This window comes from Natator depressus, chromosome 5 (genome assembly GCF_965152275.1).
Source record: "Natator depressus isolate rNatDep1 chromosome 5, rNatDep2.hap1, whole genome shotgun sequence".
In the NCBI taxonomy this organism is placed as follows: Eukaryota; Metazoa; Chordata; order Testudines; family Cheloniidae; genus Natator; species Natator depressus.
Genome location: NC_134238.1, coordinates 11,940,410 through 11,962,926, shown reverse-complemented (window position 1 = coordinate 11,962,926; position 22,517 = coordinate 11,940,410). Strand labels below are relative to the sequence as shown.

At 41.9% G+C, this 22,517-nt stretch overlaps 1 protein-coding gene across 1 annotated transcript in view; it reads right to left on the bottom strand.

Annotated features, from left to right (window-relative positions):
• Positions 1-14,423, bottom strand: part of LOC141987193 (urea transporter 2-like) — a 243,472-nt gene extending 229,049 nt beyond the window's left edge. The window contains exon 1 of the mRNA XM_074952308.1: positions 14,308-14,423. Coding sequence (XP_074808409.1) covers positions 14,308-14,313 — 6 coding nt within the window. The 5' untranslated portion in view covers positions 14,314-14,423. The remainder of the gene's footprint in view (positions 1-14,307) is intronic.
• Between the last annotated feature and the right edge of the window lie 8,094 nt (positions 14,424-22,517).

Here is a 22,517-nt window from a genome sequence, read left to right as displayed (position 1 = left end):
GGGAAGAAAGAAAAAAAAGCGGGGGCGGCCAAAAATTTTTTTGCTTGGGGCGGCAAAAATCCTAGAGCCAACCCTGCCTTTGGGACTGGATGTAACCTGAATATTGCTGTGATTGTTGGTTTGAGGGACTGTCACAAAGGTATGCTTTTTTGGGTGGTGAGATAGTCCCCTTGGATACTCCAATATGTTTGTGACTTCACATTAAGACTGGTATAGTTCCTGAGGAGTTCACACTTAATTACTGGTGCGTGAAATCGAAGTATAGAACGCACAACCAATTTGGGGTTAGTGCCCTGCTTTTTAACCGTCTGCCCTGAGGTTGATACTCACACTCCTGAGTCACTGCAGGTGCCTCAACACTTATGATTTGCACCTTGAATAACACCAATAATATGCAAGGTGCTTCAAGACATATAGTATGACAAAGTGGGGTTTGTAAGGGGATTGCGCTTTATGGGTGTATGGTGCTCGGGGGCGAGCCTATTATATGAATCAAGCTTATTTTTCTATGTTAACATTGGGTTGTCACTAATCCTCGGTTTACAGTATACTTGTGATTAAATTGCACTCAACTCGGTTACCATTTGACACTGCCTCCACATTTTGATTTATTTATGTCTTAAACAGAAAGGGATGCATTAAGGATGCAATATCACATTGATACAGATACACATGTGCTGCCAAAAGATAGACACACTTAATAAGGCCCATTGGTACAGAGAGAAAGTAAAGAGCTGAAGTTGACCAGCTGGTAAAATGAGCTGTGACTGAGTGAATGCAAACACCTGTTGACTGGTTTAACAGTATGGGCACCATACAAGAGGGGGGGAAAAAAAGGGTTTCCTATGAGAGATCTTCCTTGTAAGAAAAAATAAGGTGGTCATGTCTAGATTTCAAAATGCAAGAGTATTTTCAGTTTTGGAGCTAAAGCCAAGGGTTTTGGCAGGCTCATCTTGATACAGAAAGTTAAATGTTCTGCACCATCAGCTCCAAGACAATTGTTTCTGGTAATGAGAGGTCTCACAGAACGTTTGTGGTGGAAATTGGTCAAGGTAAAAACAGACTATGAAACTGTGAAAGCCATATTAAACAAAACAACATGAAAAAGCAACAGCTGAACTTCAGCAAACGACTGTGAAATTGTGAAAATCAATTAAATGTGAAAGGAGTTTCTTATACAGAAATATTTTTAAGAGTAGCTATAAAACGGTAAGAGTAAGGAGGTGCAGGAAGAGAAGTTTAAAGTAAATATGCTTTAAGTACTACCTATTTCCAAAACCAAAATTTGACCAGTCAATTCAAACAAGAAATTCAAAATGATCCAACCTTACTAAATCTGGAGAGAGTAACCTCAGATGGGTGGCCAAAAGAACAAGACCAGATATCTAAGAATAAATATGCAGATGAAACTACTACATAATAATGGTACATTGTGTCAAAATATCACATCGTATGAGGTCAGAAATGCTCCAGAGATCCCACCTGGTTATTGACAAATTTAAGAATACAGCCAGACATAGTCGATTCTGCCCAGGCTTCAATGAACACCAAAAAGAAAATGGTAATCTATTTTGGGAAACAGAATCCAAAAGAACCACTGAAACTTCCTTAGATTCCTGATAGCCCATGATCTAAGGCTAGCAAAGATCTATTTGAATTAAATGGGAAAGATTACTTCTTAGTAGTATGGTTACATTTTTTCAAAAATATTTAAATTATACCCAACGTATTAAGCGACTATGGAATAAACCAATGCAAATTGCAGTTTGCTTGGCTTGGGATAATCCAATCAAATGGGTTAGCAGAATACTCAGTGCAAATAGCAAAGAACTTGATATTAAAAAGACCTGGTAAATTCAAGGGATTCACATTTAATATTGAGACTTTCTCAACAAAAAATAATGCTTTTCGAGGACCACCAGTTTAGAGACTTATAGACTGAAGGACAAACCTTAGTGCCAACATCTAATAGCTTCTTGAGATGACAGTTAAAGAAACCTTAACCAATTAAAGACAATTAATGCTGAAGTAGTTACATAGCTACAGAAGAACTACACTCGAGAAAACTAGAACAGAAGAAATACTATGACAAGGATACCAAATAGCAAGTAGTTGGCAACCACCCAAGGCAACACCCTACATCATCCTGACTGAGCTCATGTGCTATAGCCATCCCTGAGGGTTAATTATACTGGAGAAACAGAAGACATCTAAATAAAATCAAGGAGGATGGTGCTGTCACATTCTGGGGTGCAATCCAGATCACTGAGGGGTTGTGTCACCACGTGTCCTGTAACCTTGGATGCCTTAAATGCTCTGCTGCTGTGACTCTCAGCCTGTACACCCACAGCCAGCAGACAAGCGTGCATAAGTGTCTGTGTGTTTTAGCAGCTCTGGCTCAGCATTCTGATTCCAGCAATCTGCTTGTTACACCCCAGCCATATTCTGGTTATCCACCATCTTTGGTTACAGCTGACAAGATGACCCCAGCACCCCACAGTCCTGAATTTTCCCCAAACCATATGCTCTCCAAAGTTCAGCCCTTTCCTCGTTCATTTGGGGGAATAATAAGATTCATTTGCTCCTCTGAAGAGACAGACTGCACAGTTTATCACTTTAACTGGAGTTAACGGTACCGTCCATTCAAACAGCACTGGGTTTATTTAGATAAAAAGTAAAACCAGATTATTAACAAAAGGAGATAGGATTTTAAATGAGGCCAAGTAAAAAAAATAAATGAGAGATGATTACATGCAAATAAAAGTGAAAAACATACATCTGAAAGTCTAAAACTTAAGCTAGAAAGGTACGGCTTTGGTTTAAGAGGTTTTTATCCCCCTTTGTCCAGCATGGCTGACTGTCTCTCAGTCAGGACCTAGCACAGAAGTACAGGGTGCTGGTTCTCCTTGTTTTCCTAGGTGAAAGATAACATGGGGTTCTTTGCTTCTCTCTTTTATAGTCCAATGAATCTTTTGAAGATGCACCCCCCCCCCCCCCCAGTAAAGTTCATTCAAGCTGTGAGGAAGAAGACATGGAGTCTGGTGGCGAAGGATGTTCCATGCTGATTTCTTCCCCTGCCGGAGTTTGCTATAATGCAAAAAATCAATTTCTTCCTGTCCTCTCCAACGTAAATGAATGGCCACTTGACATGTGGTTGCTAATAGACTCTGATGATGCCTGTCTGGAACCACTGGCTTGTCCTTTGTCTGTGAGAAAACTGTTTACTCACTTCCCAGACTTGTCTGGTAAACACATTTTAGTTCAACATTTCCTTCATATTTGCATGGTCCCATCCATACACCATGCAAGAATATTCATGATCAGTATGGTGTTAGTTTTCCATTGATACTTTCCATTGATACAGTTTTTGACATTAATGAATTGGGGTACGCTGAACTGGTCAGGCCAGCTGAAACTCACAACCAGATACCAGTGAGCCCCTTGCTCAGTTGCACAGAGGCAGTTTGGGTCACAGGCACCTGTCTGAGGCCATCAAGAATGCTACAGTCCCTTGCAGATCCTATGCCCTCTTTCCTCATCCTCCACATTTTCTACGCAGCTCGAACGCTTGTCTCTTTTACAACAGAAGTTGGTCCAATAAAAGATATTACCTCACCCACCTTGTCTCTCTATCCTGGGAGCAACATGGCTGCAACACCATTGAAAACCCCTCGACAGAGCAAGCTCTGTTCCTTAACCCAATATAATTTTTAAGGGCTGGTCAAAATTTTTCCATTTAAAACTGTTTTTTTCATGAAAATTTGAGTTTGACTAAGGAAAAGTATCTGTTTTCCCATGAAAAGTTTTAATGTTTTGCTGAAAAAAAAAACAACCCATAAGTTTTCCATGGAAAATTTTGACAAAAATGAAAAATATCTTTTTTGTTGAAATGTTCTGGTCAGCTTTAGTAATTTTCAATCCCTGTTCATGCTTGATTCCAGGCTGTCATACACAGGGGTCGGGGGGGAAATTACATTTGTACAGTAGACTTTTTATTAGTGGGCTTACTTGAGAAGAAAAGTTCTACTCAACACATGTAAGGATAACAGTTTCATGCTCACATTAGTAAGTGGCCGAATCAGGAAAAGAACCCAGAAATCCTGGCTCCCAGTTCCTTGACCTAACCATGAGCCTACTATCTTTAAACAGTTTAACCATCGATCACATGACGGACTGTTCTAGGAATATAAAAAGGCAGGTAGCATTGCTGATTTGTGGCCGTCAGTGATTTCCCCCACATCTTCTTTTTCTCTAAAATCTAACCCTTTTGACAAGGCATTTTTAAGCTGCACCTTGAGAAACATTGGTTGGTTGTCCAACGGAAACTGCTGCCACTTAGAGACAATGCCATTCTCATTGGACACACCCTAAGGTTTGATTTACGTGCAGTCAGTACTCTGGGCATATGGGCAGGTTGAGGCTGTCAGTGGTGGATAGAGTCCTGTGAAACCTTAATTCATGTTCCATCAGGAGAAGCAAATTATCACTGATAAATAGAAGCTCAGACCACTGGCTTGATGAAGCCTCCGGTTATTGTACTCCCAATTCCTCCTCCCCCACTCAGTTAAAATCATGACACATGCAAGCAATTACATCTGTCATCCCGCAGATAATGAATCTGTTATAACAAAAGAGGAGGGCTACTGTCCCGGCTTGTAAACATGGGCCAAGGTTATTGTATAAAACAGTAAAGCCACCCTGTTGCTGTTGTCCATCATTTATTTCTTGCCTAATAAATACTTTAATTACATTTAATAAATAATGTATCCAGGCTCACTGAAGTGGTAATTTTTTAAATTAATAATTAACTTCATGCAAAAGGTTTTATTGCAAGTACTACTAAAGGAAATTTCTGCCTTTAATCTGAAGTGATTATTCATTATGTGCAGTAAAGGCTCCATTTGCATATTATTAGTGAAGTAACCTTTAGCCTTCCCGGCAACAATAAAGATACGTCTTAATGTTGCCATGCATTAATACTCTTGGTTAGCCTTCCAAAACTAAAGTGATGATAAACAATATATAATAAAGTCTTTGTTTATGGCCTTCTACCAGCTGGTTTTTTTGATATCCCAAATATACAGCAATGACAAAATGTCCAGTAAATGGATTGCAGCAGGTTGTTAAAAAGGTGTTGCCTGCAGATGGTTAGTTGACGGGAAACAGTAAATGTGGAGCCAGTTAATTCCCTTGAGATCTGAGTAGTCAAATAATCTCCATAAGATTAAAAAAAAAAACCCTCCACTTAACAGTTTGTGATGAACTGTACTGCTCTGAATATGGTTGTCATCCTCGTCAGTTGCACAAAACCACCATTGAGAGTTATCTACATTCCTCAACACAGAGTTCTTACTTCACACTGAAGCACTTATCTTCTTTGGGACCTTATAATCTTCAGTGTATTTACCTTGGGAGGTTGGGCGGTGCTATTTTCCCCATTTCACGCATGGGTAACTGAGGCATAGAGAAAGTACAGGTAACATTTTCAAAACCACCTAGTGACTTCCAAGCTTAACGTCAGCCTACCCACTTCCTAGGTATTGTACTGATTTAACTATTTTGGTTACGGGTGTGATTTCTTTTAATTGAAATAGGTAAACAGGGGTGAAAGTAACTTAAAGGACTTACTGGTAAGCTGGAGTCCTGAGCAGGGGGCGTGGCCTCAACTGGAAGAGGCAGCCATTAAATACCCAGGTCCTTTAAATCAAGATTTAAAGGCCCAGGGGCTTGGGCTGCGGCTGGGAGCCCTGGGGCCTTTAAATCACCCCTGGAGCTACCAGCTGCAGAGGTGGCTGGGAGCCCTGGGACTCAGGGGCGATTTAAAGGGTGGCAGGGGCCGGGCTCTGGCTGCCACTACTGCTATGGAGCTCTGGGCCCTTTAAATCGCCAATGGAGCCCTGCCACCGCTACCCCGGGGCTCCGGCAGCTGTGCTCGCGCGACGATTTAAAAGGCCCGGGGCTCCCCACAGTGGCTGGAGCCTCTGGCCCTTTAAATCACCACCGGAACCCTGCCACCATTACCCCGGGGCTCTGGCAATGGGGCTTGGGAGGTGATTTAAAGGGCCTGGGGCTCCCCTCAGCAGCCGGAGCTCCGGGCCCTTTAAATCACTGCTGGAGTCCTGCTGCCACTACCCCAGGGCTCCGACAGCGGGGCTCGGGAGGCGATTTAAAGGGCCCGGGGCTCCAGCCGCTGCAGGGAGCCCCGGACCCTTTAAATCGCCAGCCTGGGCAAGCCGGTCTGGTCCGGCACTGCGTACTGGCTCTTGCTGGTACGCCGCTCCGTACAGTACTGGCTTACTTTCATCTCTATCGGTAACTCAGTACAATTCCTAGTGGGGGTTCTCACTAAGAGAAGGGGAATAAACTATGTTGATATAAGACGCTCTTATACGAGTATAATTGCATCCTGGCCAAGGGATGTGTACTGGTTTAACTATACCAAGATAGTTAAAGTGGTACAATTTGGCATGTGTAGAGAAGCCCTCAGACTCCTAAGTGCCTAAATCACTTTTGAAAATGTTACGTTAAGTGATTTGCTTGCCCTTCAGTTTACCTCGATCTACTGATGTGTATGAGGTGTATGAAAACAACAACTGCCTTATCCACTAACTTGTGTTAGTTAGCTTACATATGTAAGAAAGCACCTTGTTTCCTAATGGGGACACGGTCAGTGTCTCTTGTGCACTATGTTTTGTCCCAGATTTTGAGATTCCCAGAGAACGAACCAAATACCGTTACTTTGTATTACTTGTATACGACGTGACACATGCACCCCTGCCCACCCCAGTTTAGACCTATTCTCATTTATAGCGGTAACTCGCCACGTGCTGCAGTGATGCAACAAATATCAGACATATCAAATTCTCTCTCTGCCATGCTTTGTTACTAGAATGAACCCACGCTTTTATAGAACTAGTCTCCTTTCCCCACATGCCACCGTTCGACATGCATTCACATATCAAACAGAGACCTTTGGTTCACCTTTGAATCACTCCTGTTCTTTTCACTGTCGCAGTCAGTTCAATCCTACATAGAGTGTAGAGTGCTGACATTTTCAAGCAGCCCAGTGTTTCTTGCAGTCATTGAAGGATCCTTTCAAACACTTAGAATCCTAGATGCCCTTATTTTCCTTAATCAGCTAGCAGCAGTGAGAAAAAATAACCGAATTAAAAAAATAATCTCACCACAAAATTTTCTGTTTCAAACTAATCCCCCCCCTCCCATTATACTGATGCGACAAGATCTCCAAATGCAAATAACATAAACCTGAACACAACTCCACTGACTCGCTCTAAGGCAAATAAATTTAATTCACTCAGCTTCTCATCATCATACAGGCCCTTTAGGGCTAATCATCTGTGTTAACTTTCTCTGGGGTCCTTCTAATGTCTAAGTGCTGCTGACTATTTTGTAGCCAATATACGTGTGGCGAGAGAACAAATTGCCCCACAGTGGGTTTCCTTTCTACAACAGTGGTTTCTCTATTAAAGTGAAAAGAATCCGGTTTATAGTGGCATTGGTTTAAGACTTGGATAGGAGGTTATGCAGCTGACTCTAATGGCTTCATTCAGCAGTTTGTAGACAGGTTTTTTCCCTTGGAAAAACTGTACAGTTTCTGTGCACCCAAATAAACTTTTATGCCCATTTAAAGGCCACAGTGAACCCTATGGTTTTAAGTAGAGGACAATTTTTTCAAGTTACTAACTTTTAATAGGTAACCAGCTTGCTTTTGCAAGTGTCTTATACATATAATTTTAATAGCAGGGCTTGGATACTGGTTATCTAAAAGGCACATTCCAGTTGGGTATTTTTAGTTCTATTTAAAGAGGAGTAGCTCAGAGTCTGAATGGACACTCAGGAGATCTGCATTCAAATCCTGGCTCTGCCTTAGATTTCCTGTGTAAAATGGTGATACTAATACTTTTCCTGTGCTGCCTACCAAGATTGTAATCTCTTTGGGGCATGGACTGTCTGACATGGTGTATGTACAGCACCCAGCATCATCTGGCCCCTAGAAACTCTCAGCTTTCCACCTACGCTTTCCCACTGTGTCCCATCCCCACTGGATTTCATCTTTGGTTTTCTCTTCTACCCACATTATTCCTTCAGTGACCTTATCCTCTTTTATGGCTCAGCTACCATGTCAAGACAGAGATTTCCAAAACCTACCCCTCTTCCTCTGGCCATTCCCACGTCATTCAATCCCATATTGACAATTGCCACTTGGACAGCTGTCCGTGGAAAAATCCGGCCACCCGTTTAACACAGTAGGGCAAAACCAGAACTTCCCACATTCCCACCAAACTCTCCCCTCACCTCTCCATCATGATAAATAACTCCACTACCCTCCCAGTCCCCAGGCCTGTAGTTGGGCCCGGCCCTTAGTTACCCCTCACCATGCATGCTGTGTTCTTATGTTGTCAAAACTGCCAATACTTTCTGTGAAGGCAGTGGATTCTACCACACACCATTAAGGGCCTCCTCACTCTATGTTCTTCCTTCTCTGGTGAATGAATTGCAAAAACAGACCAAGTGGTTTTTTGTTTTTTTGTTTTTCTGAAGACCACAAGCTTTGAAGAACTTGTGGCTACTGGCACCATACGTGCCCCACTAATTACAGCCCAAACCACCTCCTTCCTAAAGTTACTGGTTATTTAAAAGGATTACAAAAAAGAGATGATGATGTATGCCGGGTGAAAGGGTGGGCGAACAAGATGGAGAGCAAGGGCTTGGCTCAAACCCAGATCAAGCACTGACCCCATGGTGAAGGACAATTGTTAGAACTAGCAAAATTCTCCCCCATGCTGTCTCATCCATCTGCACGTCTTTTATCTCTTTTCCCCTTCCCCCATCCAGATGATGCAACTGCTTCTGCAGATGCTACTCTAAGCTTTTTATAGCTTCAGGCACAGAGGGCCAGCTTTGGCATTAATTTATTGCAGAGCTTGTAAAATGGAAAAAAAAAAGTTTAATAGTTGTATTTTCCACCCATTACGTTCAGCTTATTTTAGTACAGAGCAATGGCAAGGATGACTGGAAAAGGGAATGGCAAGGAGGGTTGCATGGCACCATCCATAATGCTTAGGGCGGAGGAATATATTTTGCTAATCCTTCCAGGAAATTTAAACAGGAATACTTTGGAAATAAAGGCATCAGGCTCTTTTGAGAGCAAGTCACTGATATTTTGGCTCACTTTGGTTCCCTCAATGGCATTCTCCATCCTTGGATGGTTGCATCAGTTATGTCCTGTCTTGATCCTTTCTGGCTCCTTCCTGATTGATTTTATCTAAATTATTCACTTATTCATTAGTATTTTTTGTTTCCCTTGACCTTTTGTTTCTTTACTTAAAATTCTCTCTTGCCTTTGATATGTGTTCCCCAAGGCTGTTGAAAAAGAAGAGAGGTGAAAATTGAAGCGTTCAGATGATACTACACTGAGACACTCACTGAGGACAATGAAAGGGACCTAGAGAGGTTAGAAGCACCATTTTGCAAATAGCCTAATTACATGCACAAATAGGTATTATGCGTACTATATTTTCTGCATTCAAACAACCACTGTATACTTTCAGCCAGAATGATCTTTACAGTGAAAGAAGAAACAAACAAGTATGAACAAAAGCATGCCTCCATAAGAGAGTAAGGTATGTGCATCCTCCCTCTTTCACTCTGCACTCAAACAAATACAGAATGGCTCCTCTTGGTATATAAGTAGGATTAGGTGGGATTTGAAGGTGCAGGACACAGAAAACAAGGCATAACAATCACATAGCTAAATACATGGCAACATGCAGATGTGGGGTTCCAGTGCACACCCCATTTGTTGTGAGTGCAGCTTAATCAGGTGTATATAAAAATTGAGCCCTTTGAGTCTCTGAAAAGTCCCGTTTAGCATCATTAGCACGTGAACTCTTTGGGGTAAAACATGGCAAATCACTGCTCTGTACTGTTTTCTACCTGAAATCTGACTGGAAATACACATTGAGTCTACGTATTTGCTGTCAGACCAGAAGGAAATTTCCCTTAGGTAGCATTTTCTCCCCTTACTGTGTTCCTCCATATCTCTTGAGTAATTAACTTATCCCACTGCCGAGAGGGCAGACTTCTGCACCCATGGCCCATATACTGAAGTCACTTCTTTGATACATGGGTCAGGGTATGTTGGCGATTACAACATTAAACTATCACCTCTGGGACCTCAGGTCCTCGTTGGTATGAATTATGTTCACTCCATAAGAGAAAAGAGTGTAAATCTTCCAATCACATGCAGCTATTTTGGTAGCCTGAAGGTGGAAGACCACAAAAAGGGAGAGTAAACCAGTTTGTGTCCCCTGTAGAAGGGGATCAAGGCTGAGAGAAGGGAAAGATGAGCTTGAGGGAATAGAATATTAATATATAATACAATAAATATTGACAGGAATCTTGTCTTTGACCCTGCTGCTGATTCATTTTACCCACTCAGGTCAACTCACTATGTCATGCTCTGGTGGCCCCCTGGCCCTTCCATCACCTGCTCTTGGATGCACTGATTCTCATGTTTCTTAGCAATTAAGCTGTCCAGCCAAATTATGAAGTCTATCCCCACTTCCAGGAGGTAAACAACACGTCCAACAAAACCCATATCCAGCAACCTCACACTGAATCCTCACACAATCTTTTCACCTTGTTAGGCTCTAGCTCTTCATTCAGCCCCCTTCTGGGCTCAGCAGCAGTCCATTTGCCTTGCTGTTGCAGTGCAATAGAAAGGGACTTCCTTCCCACTCTGGACCCCTAAGCAAGTGCAAGCATCAACTCCCTACCATGCTGTCCAATCCAGGCTACTTCCATCTACAAACGCCCTTCCTCATGGCCACTTAATACACCATTGTAGCAGGGCTGCAGGTCCCGTCTCTCTCTCTCACCTCTGCAGTTTCCTATGAACAGGAGAGCTCAGCCAGCCCTGCTCCAGAGCTTGGGACTCTCTGGAGAGACCTCCTTCAGGTTTTCTTTAGCCCAGCATCACCTGCAATTCTGTTGATCTGTCTCACTGAGCAGGTTGTCTTTTATAGGAAGGGTCACCCCCAAGTTACCCTCATGTGTTGCCTGGGCCCCTGACCCAGTCACTTGCCCAAGCCCAAACCTAGTACCTACTGATCTGGCTTGGGTTTGAACTGTGTGTTTAGAGATGAATGTGTCCATAGGGCGCCTCGATTAAATTACTCTTAGGCGCCTTTGAAAATCCTAGACTAAGTGAGTTAACCACCCAAATCCCACTGAACATCAATGAGTGCTAAATGCCTACCTCACCTGGGTCTCTTTGAAAATCCCAGCTCCTGTATATTCAGATGCTTGAAATTTCTATCTGTAAAGGAATAGCTTGGTGTTACAAGATTCTAAGCTACCTCCATTTCCACTGATTTCAGGTGGGCATGGGGGGAAGCCACTGCTGGTATGGGTTATTACATCAATTTATGGAAAAAGGTAGCAGTGAGAGGCGTCGGCATCACAGTGTACATTGAAGTCCACTCCTCTGTCTAGTGGCATAGAGTTGACACTGATAGCTAACATTGCTGCAAAACACAAGAGATCTTTCTTAACAATTGCAGCAAATAGCAGTTATATAATTACATTAGCATATTTCTGTATAGAAATTATTTTCCAGGTAACCATCCCATTTGGAGAGGCCAGCAATGACTCTAAATTCAGCCTGTTGCATGTCATAGAACATAACAGTTCCAAAGTAGTGGATTTTAAACTTTAGAAGAGTGATGTTATTTCAAACCATTGGCAATTTTTTCCTCTTCCCAACCCCCCACATTTTTGTAGCTATTCACGTCTCTCAATTTTAATGTAGACCATTCTTTAGAAACCAATTGCAGCCTTTAAAACAGGGGTGGGCAAACTTATGGCCCAAGGGCCACATCTGGGTGGGGAAATTGTATGCAGGGTCATGAATGTCAGGCTGGGGCAGGGGGTTGGGGTGCAGGAGGGAGTGTGGGGTGCAGGAATGGTTTGGGGTGCAGGCTCCGGCTCAGCACCGCTTACCTTGAGTGGCTCCAGGGTAGCAGCGGAGCGCAGCGGGGATGAGGCAGGCTCTTTGCCTGCCCTGTCCCCGGGCCACTGCCGGAAGTGGCCAGCATGTCCGGTAGTGGCTCTTGGGGGTGGGGTGGGGCAGGTGGCTCCACCGCACGCTGCCCTCAGCTGTGGGTACCACCCCCGAAGCTCCCATTGGCTGCAGTTCCCCATTCCCAGCCAATGGGAGCTGTCGGGGGGCGGTGCCTGCAGGCAAGGGCAGCGAACGGAGCCCTCTGCCACCCCTCTGCCCCCCAAGGGGCCACAGGGACGTGGTGCCAGCTGCTTCTGGGAGCGGTGCAGGGCAGGCAGGGAGCCTGTCTTAGCCCCACTGTACCAGGGGCTGGCAATCCTGCAGGCTGGATTGAAAGCCCTGATGGGTCAGATCCAGCCCACGGGCCATAGTTTGCCCTCCCGTGCTTTAAAAGAGTCATCTGTTTCCAGTGGACTCTCAATCTCAGTCACTGGTCTGACTGTTTTCAGTCACTGCTCTTTCAACTGTTTTTCTATTCTTTTAATAAAATCGCCTTAGGTAGCAATGCCACTAACTAGAGGAAGGCCTTCATAAATCTCTCTGCCCCTCAATTCTCTTCTCACCCTTCCTTTTATCCATAATGACACACATTATTGCAGACTTCCAACACTCGCTCATTCAAAATGAGCTGATGTAATGCTCCCTTGATAGAATTTGGTAAAGTGGGGAGGAGGAGAGGCATGAAGGATGGTTCCATCAATGGCTGTTAGCCAGGATGGGCAGGGATGGTGTCCCTAGTCTATGTTTGCCAGAAGCTGGGAATGGGTCACAGGGGATGGATCACTTGATGATTACCTGTTCTGTTCATTCCCACTGGGGCACCTGGCATTGGCCACTGTCAGAAGACAGGATACTGGGCTAGATGGACCTTTGGTCTGACCCAGTATGGCCATTCTTATGTTCTTATGCATGTACACAGGGGCAGAGGAAATAGAATTGACCTCAAAAGAGCAATACATACTTCGTACTTACAATGTGCTTTCCAGGCACAGATCTATTCATGGCAAGAAAGAATGCTGAAAAAGTGACTTTACATTAGTGAGTTTGTCACCTACTGCTGCCTTATACACTGTCACTAGAGCTCGCTGGGAATTTTTTGATGAAAGTTTTTTCCATTGAAAAATGCAAATTCATCAAAACTGATACTTTTCGCAGGAAAGCATTGGTTTGGATGAATTTCCTGTTTTGGAAAAAAAAACCCTGAAAAAAATGTTTTGAAATTGTCAACATTTTCCCAAAAGTAATAGTCGTTTTTTGGCGGGGTATGAAATGACTTTTTTTTTTTTGAAATTTAAGTTAAATAATAGTAAAAAAATAAAAAAAACTGAAAAGGTTGACATAGAAATGAAACATTTAAAATTATCAAACTGAAAGGTTTTGAATAACCCAAACTAATTTTTGCTTTTTAAACAGAGTTTTGGTTTGTGAAAATTTGAGATTTCAAATTTGCATCCCAATTTGCGATAGAAAAAAAAATTCCTGCCCAGCTGTATCTGTGTTAAGTTTGACAACGTAATATAAATTGAAATCATGTTCCAAGTATATCACCAGGATCTGATTTCCTGCATCCAGAGACAAGGGCTGGATGGAGACACAAACAAGCAGTGTTTTAGTGATCTACTAAAGCTACCTTTTTATAACAGCATAACATACAGACATGAGAACACAATTTAGAGCCAAAAGCTCAAGCATTCTAATTCCAGTCATAATACTGACACTCTGAATGTCCCTGTGTAAATCACCGACAGTACTAACCCCAGGCATTCAAGAGTCCCATGCATGATAATCATGAAATTGGTTTAAAAATTATGAGAGTTTTTTTGGCTTCTTTTAATTTGCTTTCTGGTTTCTGAGCTAATAGGGTGCACTCAGGTCACATTTTCAAGCTTTTGTCCATAACTGTGAGGGTTAGAAACTTATTTTTACTTTGGATAATGAAAGCTGAGATTTTACATATTCACATGACTCTAGAAGCTGGAGCTTTACAAAAACCACCAAATAGCATGAGACTTACAATAAAATCATGAGACTGGCAACATGGAATCACTTCATTGTCTAAAGTTGAACACTCCAGAAACTGAATCATGCTATATTAGAAGGAAGTTCTGGAAAATCTGACCCTCCGTTTCCCCACTGGGTTCCTGAGGCTTGCTTGAGAACTATACACAATTTTAGTAAAGCACTATGAAGATCTTGTGTAAGTGTATAAGGATGGGGCTTACCTGCATGGACTGAAAGGCAGGGTTGTATTCTTAAGTCTGCCTAAGACACTGTGACCATGGCCCGGGGAATCTGCCAGGAAGCTCGTAGAACTGGATGAAACTTTTCAGCTGAAACTGTTTTTCAGCAAAAAAAAAAAAAAAAAAAAAAAAATGCAGATTCTGTGACACTGAAAGAGATTTTAAATGTGTGTTGGTTTTGCTGATTGTTTCAAAAACAAACAAAAAAACAAAAAATCCAAAATATAGACATGTTTCATTGCCACATTTTTGAATTGGAACATTTTGATCTTCCTGTTCGAAAGGTCTTTTCGTTTCAATTTTTTTTCAACTTCATTAAAAAAACCCAAAAACTAACACTCAAAATCAAAACAGAGCGTTTTGTTTCAGGCCAAATAAAATGTTCAGTATGACCCAAAACTATTTTTAGTTTTTAATTTTCATTTCACTAAAAATTCTGAAAAATTTCAGTTTCATTTTGACCCCAAACTATTATTTTTAATTTTTTGGAATTGCTAGAGAACCAAAAAATCCATTATTCGCCCAGCCCTGCTTGGGCCAGTGCAGGGCGTCATTGGCACTTGATAGAGGCTATGTCTGCACTACAAACTAGGGAGTGATAATCCTGCTCCTGTACACGTACTCATGCGAGTACCAATAGCAGCGTAGCTGTGGTTGCGTGCACAGCAGCAGAAGAGGTATCGCTTAGCCGTGCTGAGTATGTACCCACCAGTTTCAGGTGGTTTCAAGCTTGTAATGTACACATAGCCATCGATGTTCCATAATCCACAGAATGAGGACATGATTCCCTATGGATCCTTAGACTTCATGGGATTGCAAATTCATGATCCCAGCCGTGTGTGTGCATGTGGTGGGTTTCCCCACGTGCAGAAGGGGAAGAGAACGTGGAAATCCACTTCAAAGATACCATTACCTTCTTTAGAGTTATTGACAACTCAGAAGAATGGAACCAGGAACACTTATGAATCAATGTTCTAACAGAAGTTGCAAGACAGGGTGGGGGAATCTGTTCTAAATATGAATCGGATGAGAGAAGAAAATAAGCAGCTCATTCCACATTCTTTGTGTGCAAAGAAAAATTTTGTTATCACAGTGGATTTCAAATGGGGGGAATCATTGTCCAACAGAGTGTTTCTAGTGGGATCCCACAGAGATCTGTTCTCGGCCCAGTTCTATTCAAATATCTTTATATTTTCTTCTAGATCATTGGAAAATTTTACTAGCAGTGACTTTATCAATGACAAAAATTCATGGAGTGGGAAATAATGATGGGAACAAATCAATACAGAGCCATCTGGATCATTTGGTGAGGGGGGCTCATTTGAACAAACACACATGTTTTAAACCCAGCAAAATGCAAGGTCAGACATCTAGGAACAAAGAATGTATGCCATGCTTACAAGATGGAGTATTGTATTCTGGAATGTAGTGAGACTGAAAAGGATTTAGGCGTTGTCAAGGTTCTTTCCCCACTCTGAATGCTAGGGTACAGATGTGGGGACCTGCATGAAAACCTCCTAAGCTTACTTTTACCAGCTTAGGTTAAAACTTCCCCAAGGTACAAACTATTTTACCTTTTGCCCTTGGACTTTTGCTGCCACCACCAAACATCTAACCGGTTTTATTTTATTAGGAAAGAGCCCATTTGGAAACGTCTTTCCCCCAAAAATCCTCACCAAAACCTTGCACTCCCCTTCCTGGGGAAGGTTTGATAAAAATCCTCACCAATTTGCATAGTGACCACAGACGCGAACCCTTGGATCTTAAGAACAATGAAAAAGCAACCAGTTTCTTAAAAGAAGAATTTTAATAGAAGAAAAAGTAAAAAGAATCACCTCTGTAAAATCAGGCTGGTAAATACCTTACAGGGTAATTAGATTCAAAACATAGAGAATCCCTCTAGGCAAAACCTTAAGTGACAAAAAGACACAAACACAGGAATCTCCATTCCCTCCAGCACAGCGTATTTTACCAGCCATTAAACCAAACAGAAAATAACGCATCTCTAGCTAGATTACTTACTAAGTTCTAAGACTCCATTCCTGTTCTGTCCCCGGCAAAAGCATCACACAGACAAACCCAGACCCTTTGTTTCTCCCCACCTCCAGCTTTGAAAGTATCTTGTCTCCTCATTGGTCATTGTGGTCAGGTGCCAGCGAGGTTATCCTAGCTTCTTAACCCTTTACAGGTGAAAGGGTTTTTCCTCTGGCCAGGAGGGATTTTAAAGGTGTTTACCCTTTCCTTTCTATTTATGACAGGAGTATTGGTAGATAACCAATTGAACATGTGCTCTCAGGGCAATGCTGTATAAGCAGAGAAATATCAGGTAGGAGTAGAGAAGTGGTATTACCTCTGTACATGCCAGCAGTGAAACCATTACTGGACTACTATGTCCTATTCTGGTGCCAACAACTTCAAACACGATGTTGACAAATTGGAAAGGGTTCAGAAAAGAGAGTTACAAGAATGATTTGAGCTCTGGAAAACATGCCTTCTAATGAGAGACTTAAGAATTTCAATCTATTTTGTTTATCCAAGGGAAGGTTAAGAGGTGACTTGATTATGGTCTACTAATGCCTTGGTTGGGAAATTATATCTGATACTAGAGAAGGCATAATGTTATCCAGTGATTGGAGGCTGAAGCTAAACAAATACAGAGTAGAAAAAAGGTGCAATGTTTTTGGTTTTGTTAACAGTGAGGAACATGATGGGTTCTTCATTTCTTGCAGTCTTTCAATCAAGACCAGACATCTTTGTAAAATATATGCTGTAGTTCAAACAGAATGTATGGGCTCAGTGCAGAAATTACTGGGTGAAGTTCTATGTCCTGTGTTTTACAGGAGGGCTGACTAGATAATCATAATGGTCTCTTCAGGCCTTAAAAATCTATGCTGAAATTTACAGAATTTCTTCATGAATTCTTTCGCCCTTAGTAGGGATCCTTCCCCAAATGCCAGGCTCCGAAAGTGCTATTTAAGAACACTACACTGTTAGATATTCTGCACGATCAGAACATACAATATCAGAGGCTTCAGTGTCTGGCATTGCTACTTCCGCTAGTCAACATGCACACATTTGTCCCGTCAGTCTTTAGCCCTTCAACCTCACCAGACCTTTGTCTTTAGAAGCAATAATATGGAAGACACTCCTCCTCCTGCTCCACTGAGCTCTGTGATAAAAAACCCTATCCCCGCTCACCCGAGAGGACAGAATGAGCATTAGAAGTGAGGCAAGATAATTAGGACATGCTCTGGTGTTCGAGGCAGCCTGTAAAAAGACCCTCAATTCTGATACAGAGCAACAACAACACCGTGTTAATCCATGCTGACTCATCCCTAAGGAAGCTATTCACACTGCTTTATAAAATTGCATTGACAAAAGACACACATGACCTTAAGCGAGATCATCATTGTATCCAGATCATTAGTGATATGAATGCCATGGTGAAACAAGTGATTGCTTGTGAGCATCAGGTTGCTGTAATTGTGTAAAGCTGGAAACAGATATAAAATGAATAGTAATAATAAAATAAAGGCCCCAATCTCACAGGTGGATTTGCCATTGTGTACTCCTGAGTCCCTGCAGTGAACTGTGGGAAGTACATTGAAGTACCTGGAGTTTCACAGGTGTAAATCTGATGTAACTAAAAGCAGTATGTGACCCATAGACAGTTTGAGTTGTCGTCTATTTTCACATGCGTTAAATGAGCGTAAAACCCTAACATCAGAAAGGGGATGCCTTTGTACTGCTTCTTACCCAAGTCAATACACTATGCGATCTCACATGAATGCAGTATGTAAAATATATGCTACCTTTACAGAATTCACATATACATTTTCTTTTTCCACATAGGATAATGGAACTGAAGGAAAATTGGCTTTTGGGGGTATTTATCTGATGGCAGAATTTGCATGGATGAAAATTGGCTCTGCAGTTTCTGTGACAGAAAAGCAAAGCAGAGATAGGAAAGATAAAGAGTGCTGTATATAAATTATCCCCATTTTACAGACTAGGAAATGGAGACAGAGGGGGTTTTGGGGTCTAGCTTACCATGACACAGCAAATCCTTAGCAGAGCCAGGATAAGAACTCAGGACTCTGTGGCTCCTAATCCCAGACTCAGATCATGAGAGCTCACTGCCGCCCATTAGGCTGATCAGCCTGTTTCCCTGAGGTGCTGGTATCCACTTAAGAGCAATCACTCATGCTAGTTTAGGGTTTCCACAATCACTTAGGCCTGCTGCCTTCCCGGGAACTTCCATTCCAATCGGTGTGATGGGAATGAGGTCAGGTGACTTGCTAAGGAAGAATGCTTGGGGAACAAGGGAAGAATTTAGATAAGCCATAGCGCAGAGAGGGCTCTCTTTGGAGTATAGTTCTATGGTTCATTTAGGGAGACAGGAGGAAAGGAAGGTGAAGCCTAAAAATTACCTTCCCCACACAAGAGAAAAAAATAGTCACTTCTCAAAGCAAGAGAGACTAAGGTTGGGAACAAGCTCCTTTTCCCTTAACTTCACATTAGCTACTATACCGGAGGAGTGGGAGTAGAAAATGTTATACCTATCTTTAGATAAGGGGCTAGGAATGATTCTGGGAGTCACAGACCAGGTAAGTCTTACTGCAGTACTGGAAAAACTGGTTGAAATAATCATTAAAAACAGAACTGCAAAATACCCACATGACCACGATATGAGAGACACAAACCGCTTATAGCTTCTGCAAAGGATAATCCTGCCCCTCTAATCTGCTAGAAGTTTCTGAATGTGTCAATAAATAATGGATAAAGGAAACTGCATGTAAAATATTGATAGCATTTTGAAAGATTCTACTGATTTGAAAGAGATTCTCTGTACTTAAAAAGAAGAAAATCACTGGGAACAGCAACATTTCTAGAAAAGGAATTCACTTTTTCACTGTGACCAGTGAAAGTAGTTATAGGGTGAGAACTAAAATAACATCATGGATTAGAAATTGGTGAAAACAAAAAGTAGAAAAAAATGGACAGTTGTCAAATATGACAAAAGATTAATAGCAGGATGACACAAATTTCCATGCAAGGGTCAGTGTTGTTTAATATGTTCATTATTTGGAAAAGTGAAGTGGTAATATTTGCAAATAAGAAAATTATTTAGGTTACTCAAGACTAGAATAGACTGTTAGGAGCTTCAGAAGGACTTACCATAGCTGGGCAAATGGATCACGTGATGGAAAGATAAAATTCTGTGTTGACAAATGTAAAGTAATGCACAAGGGAAGCAAATCATTTGAACTACCTCTCTACTTTGCTGAGTTGCAAATTAGCTATCACCAGTCATGAAGGAGACCTGGGTATCACTGCATTAAAGCTCAGTGAAAACATCTGCTCAACATGCAGCAGCACTGGGAGGAAGGTGGAGGAAGCAACCAATATGTTAGGAGGTATAAAGAGAGGAATAGGAAAAAAAACCCAAAAATATTATAATACCATTATGCACATTGACGGTACACTCTCATGTGGAACACTATGTTCAGTTTGGATCAATCTGTCTCAGAAAGCAGATACATGAGCTCTCTTTTCCCCACGCAGCTCTACACCCCTCATTTTGAAACTCTTCGTATTTGTTGTGGTTTTGACTTCCTGTGGTGGGCTGAACTTTTGCATCGATAGAGAAGGTCAGCACCACAAAACTAGCATAGAGAGCCTTTGGGGGCTTGCGTGCCTTGGATGACTGTGTACCCAAAAGGCTGTTTATCATTGCACTTTAGACACAGTCAACCTTCCCCCCCACCCCCCGCCAAGATTGTGCAAATAAATTATCTATCAGCGCTTGCAGAAAACTGTGGTGCAAGACTATTTCCTATTTTGCAGCAACCAGAAAATGATCTACGTAACAGAGTCAAGTAATTAGGATTATTTTAGGTCACTCATACCCATAAAACTACAGGTGACTGTCATCTGTGTTCAGCACTGCTAAATTCTAGAGTTATATTCCAATCCTGATACAAGGTGTTTCCCACACATAGCTCTTCACAAGGTTAATAGGAGAGATGAACATAAATCTAAATTCTGTTCAGATGAGAAAATACCTTTTCATCTGGGAACAAAATATACCACTGCCCTGATGCTTTATGATGATGTTAGTGCATTCTGTCCTCCTTAATTCCAATATTTTACCTTCTTTTGGTACAGTTCTTCACAGAGGAGCTTTCATTTAGAGTTACACACTGTGGTCCAAGTTTTATAGCTTCTTAAACATGCATAATTTATATTCAACAGTCCAAAAAATGACACACTCCCTTATAAATAATTTGTTTTATTTTAGTTGGGTATTATCCTGGTAAAATATGTTATCTCCCTGGGGAGCACAATGTACTACAGTAGTGAACTTTGTCTATACAACAGTAGCTTTTTAAAGTCTGTTTTGCAGATGGCCATGTTCACAGCTAATATTGTGCAAGAATGTGTGTCATGGGGTGCTACATATTCATGTGTTACTTTATGAATTCAGAATTTGGGATTGGGGATCACTCAACCTGAAGGGACTTGCATTAAGTTGCAGAACTAGTGTCTAAAGCCAGGACTAGCTTTCATGGAGTCCTATATTAAGGACTGCCTCTGGCAACCCAGCTGACCCAATACCTATAACCCCCAAACCCTGCCCCACTTGCCTTTTTTCACCGCCCGTGCTCCTACCTCAGCGTACGTCTTCACTGCAAAGTTAACCCAAGTGATTGGCACCTGGGGCTGAGCACCAAGGTTGGCCTAACCCAGGTGTGAGTGGGTCAATCAAAATGTTCCATTTAGATTTCAAACCTTATTTTCATATTTTTTACATTTTATATTTTTACTGTACTTTAACTTATATTTTGAAGCAAAAACTCATTTCTACCTGAAAACCTTTACTTTTTCGTGTAAAAAAAGTTGAAACAGGAAGTTTTGACAATTTTTTTTTGGTAAAAACAGGAAATTCACAGAAACGGACCCTTTCCCCAAAATACTTTTGTGTTTGACAACTTAGCATTTTCTGACCAATAAAAAGTTTAATTGCAAAATTCCTGACCAGCTTTACTTAACTTAATTTCCTAATGGCAAAAATTGGAGGGGGCATCCAGTACAAAAATTACTCCCCTCCCTGCCCTTTAGGCACCTCTGAAGTCACATCAGCTCCATGAGATTCCTCAGCCTACACCTAATTGTGCAGACTTGATTTTGCCCTGTACAAAGTCAGATGCAAGGGAGATCATCAGTGTCCTACACTGCACTTATCTGGGGAGGCTGGGAAAGCTTTCTCATGGGCCTGTGAGAACATTTTGACAGGAGAGGAGCTTGAGATTTTCTGGCAAGCCCCTAGATTTTCTCTTCACTCTGTGCTCTGTAGGCAGGATCCTGGGGCATGAAGTCCCCAAAGTGCACTTTTACATGTTGTAACCTACTACTAACAATGGGAACCAATCATCTGTTAAGCTGCACACATGCAGCATCAGTAGCAGAACCCAGAACATTTGGCTCCGAAAACACAGTCCCATACCTCTGGAACAAAAGGAAGATCTCATTTAGCTACCCTAGTATAAGGGCTGATAATGCACACTGAGCAGGTCTAGTTCTATCCAGCAGGGGGCAGTGGTGAGGGATAGGCTATATATCATACGGCACTTAGGTCCAGCCCTGAATATCAATAGATATCATGGAGCCCTCTTGGGGAATGGAGTCAGGCCACAGCAGTTTATGTAGCAGTTTTCCAAAGTGGATGTTTAATATGGTTAGTTTATAACCTTTGGGACAGAAAGCAGTGCAGGAATAGAAATACTCTACAATACTGCACTATGTAACCAAACGGCTGCTTCCTTAAGCCCCTATGAGACAGCTCCAGCTCCAGCAGATCTCATCCAGCATCTGTGAAATCACCACCTGCTGAGGCTGGAGCCCAGGAGTGGAGTGGGAAAAGGGCTTTGTGATTTAAGGGGAACTGAAATCAAGACCGGAAATGTTCATTTCAATGAGTTATGGGCCGGATGTCCTGCTGCTGTTTAGTGCATCTGGCATAGAAAAATATCCATTTTTTAAAAAAAATATTCATAAATGACTTGAAATGTATTCTACTCCATATGCCTTCACTAATCCTTCAAGCCAACCAGCCCTCCCTCGAGAAAGAGAGGACTTTGCTCAAATGTTGGGTAGTGGATATTTTTAAGGCTGGTACTAAAATAAAAGCT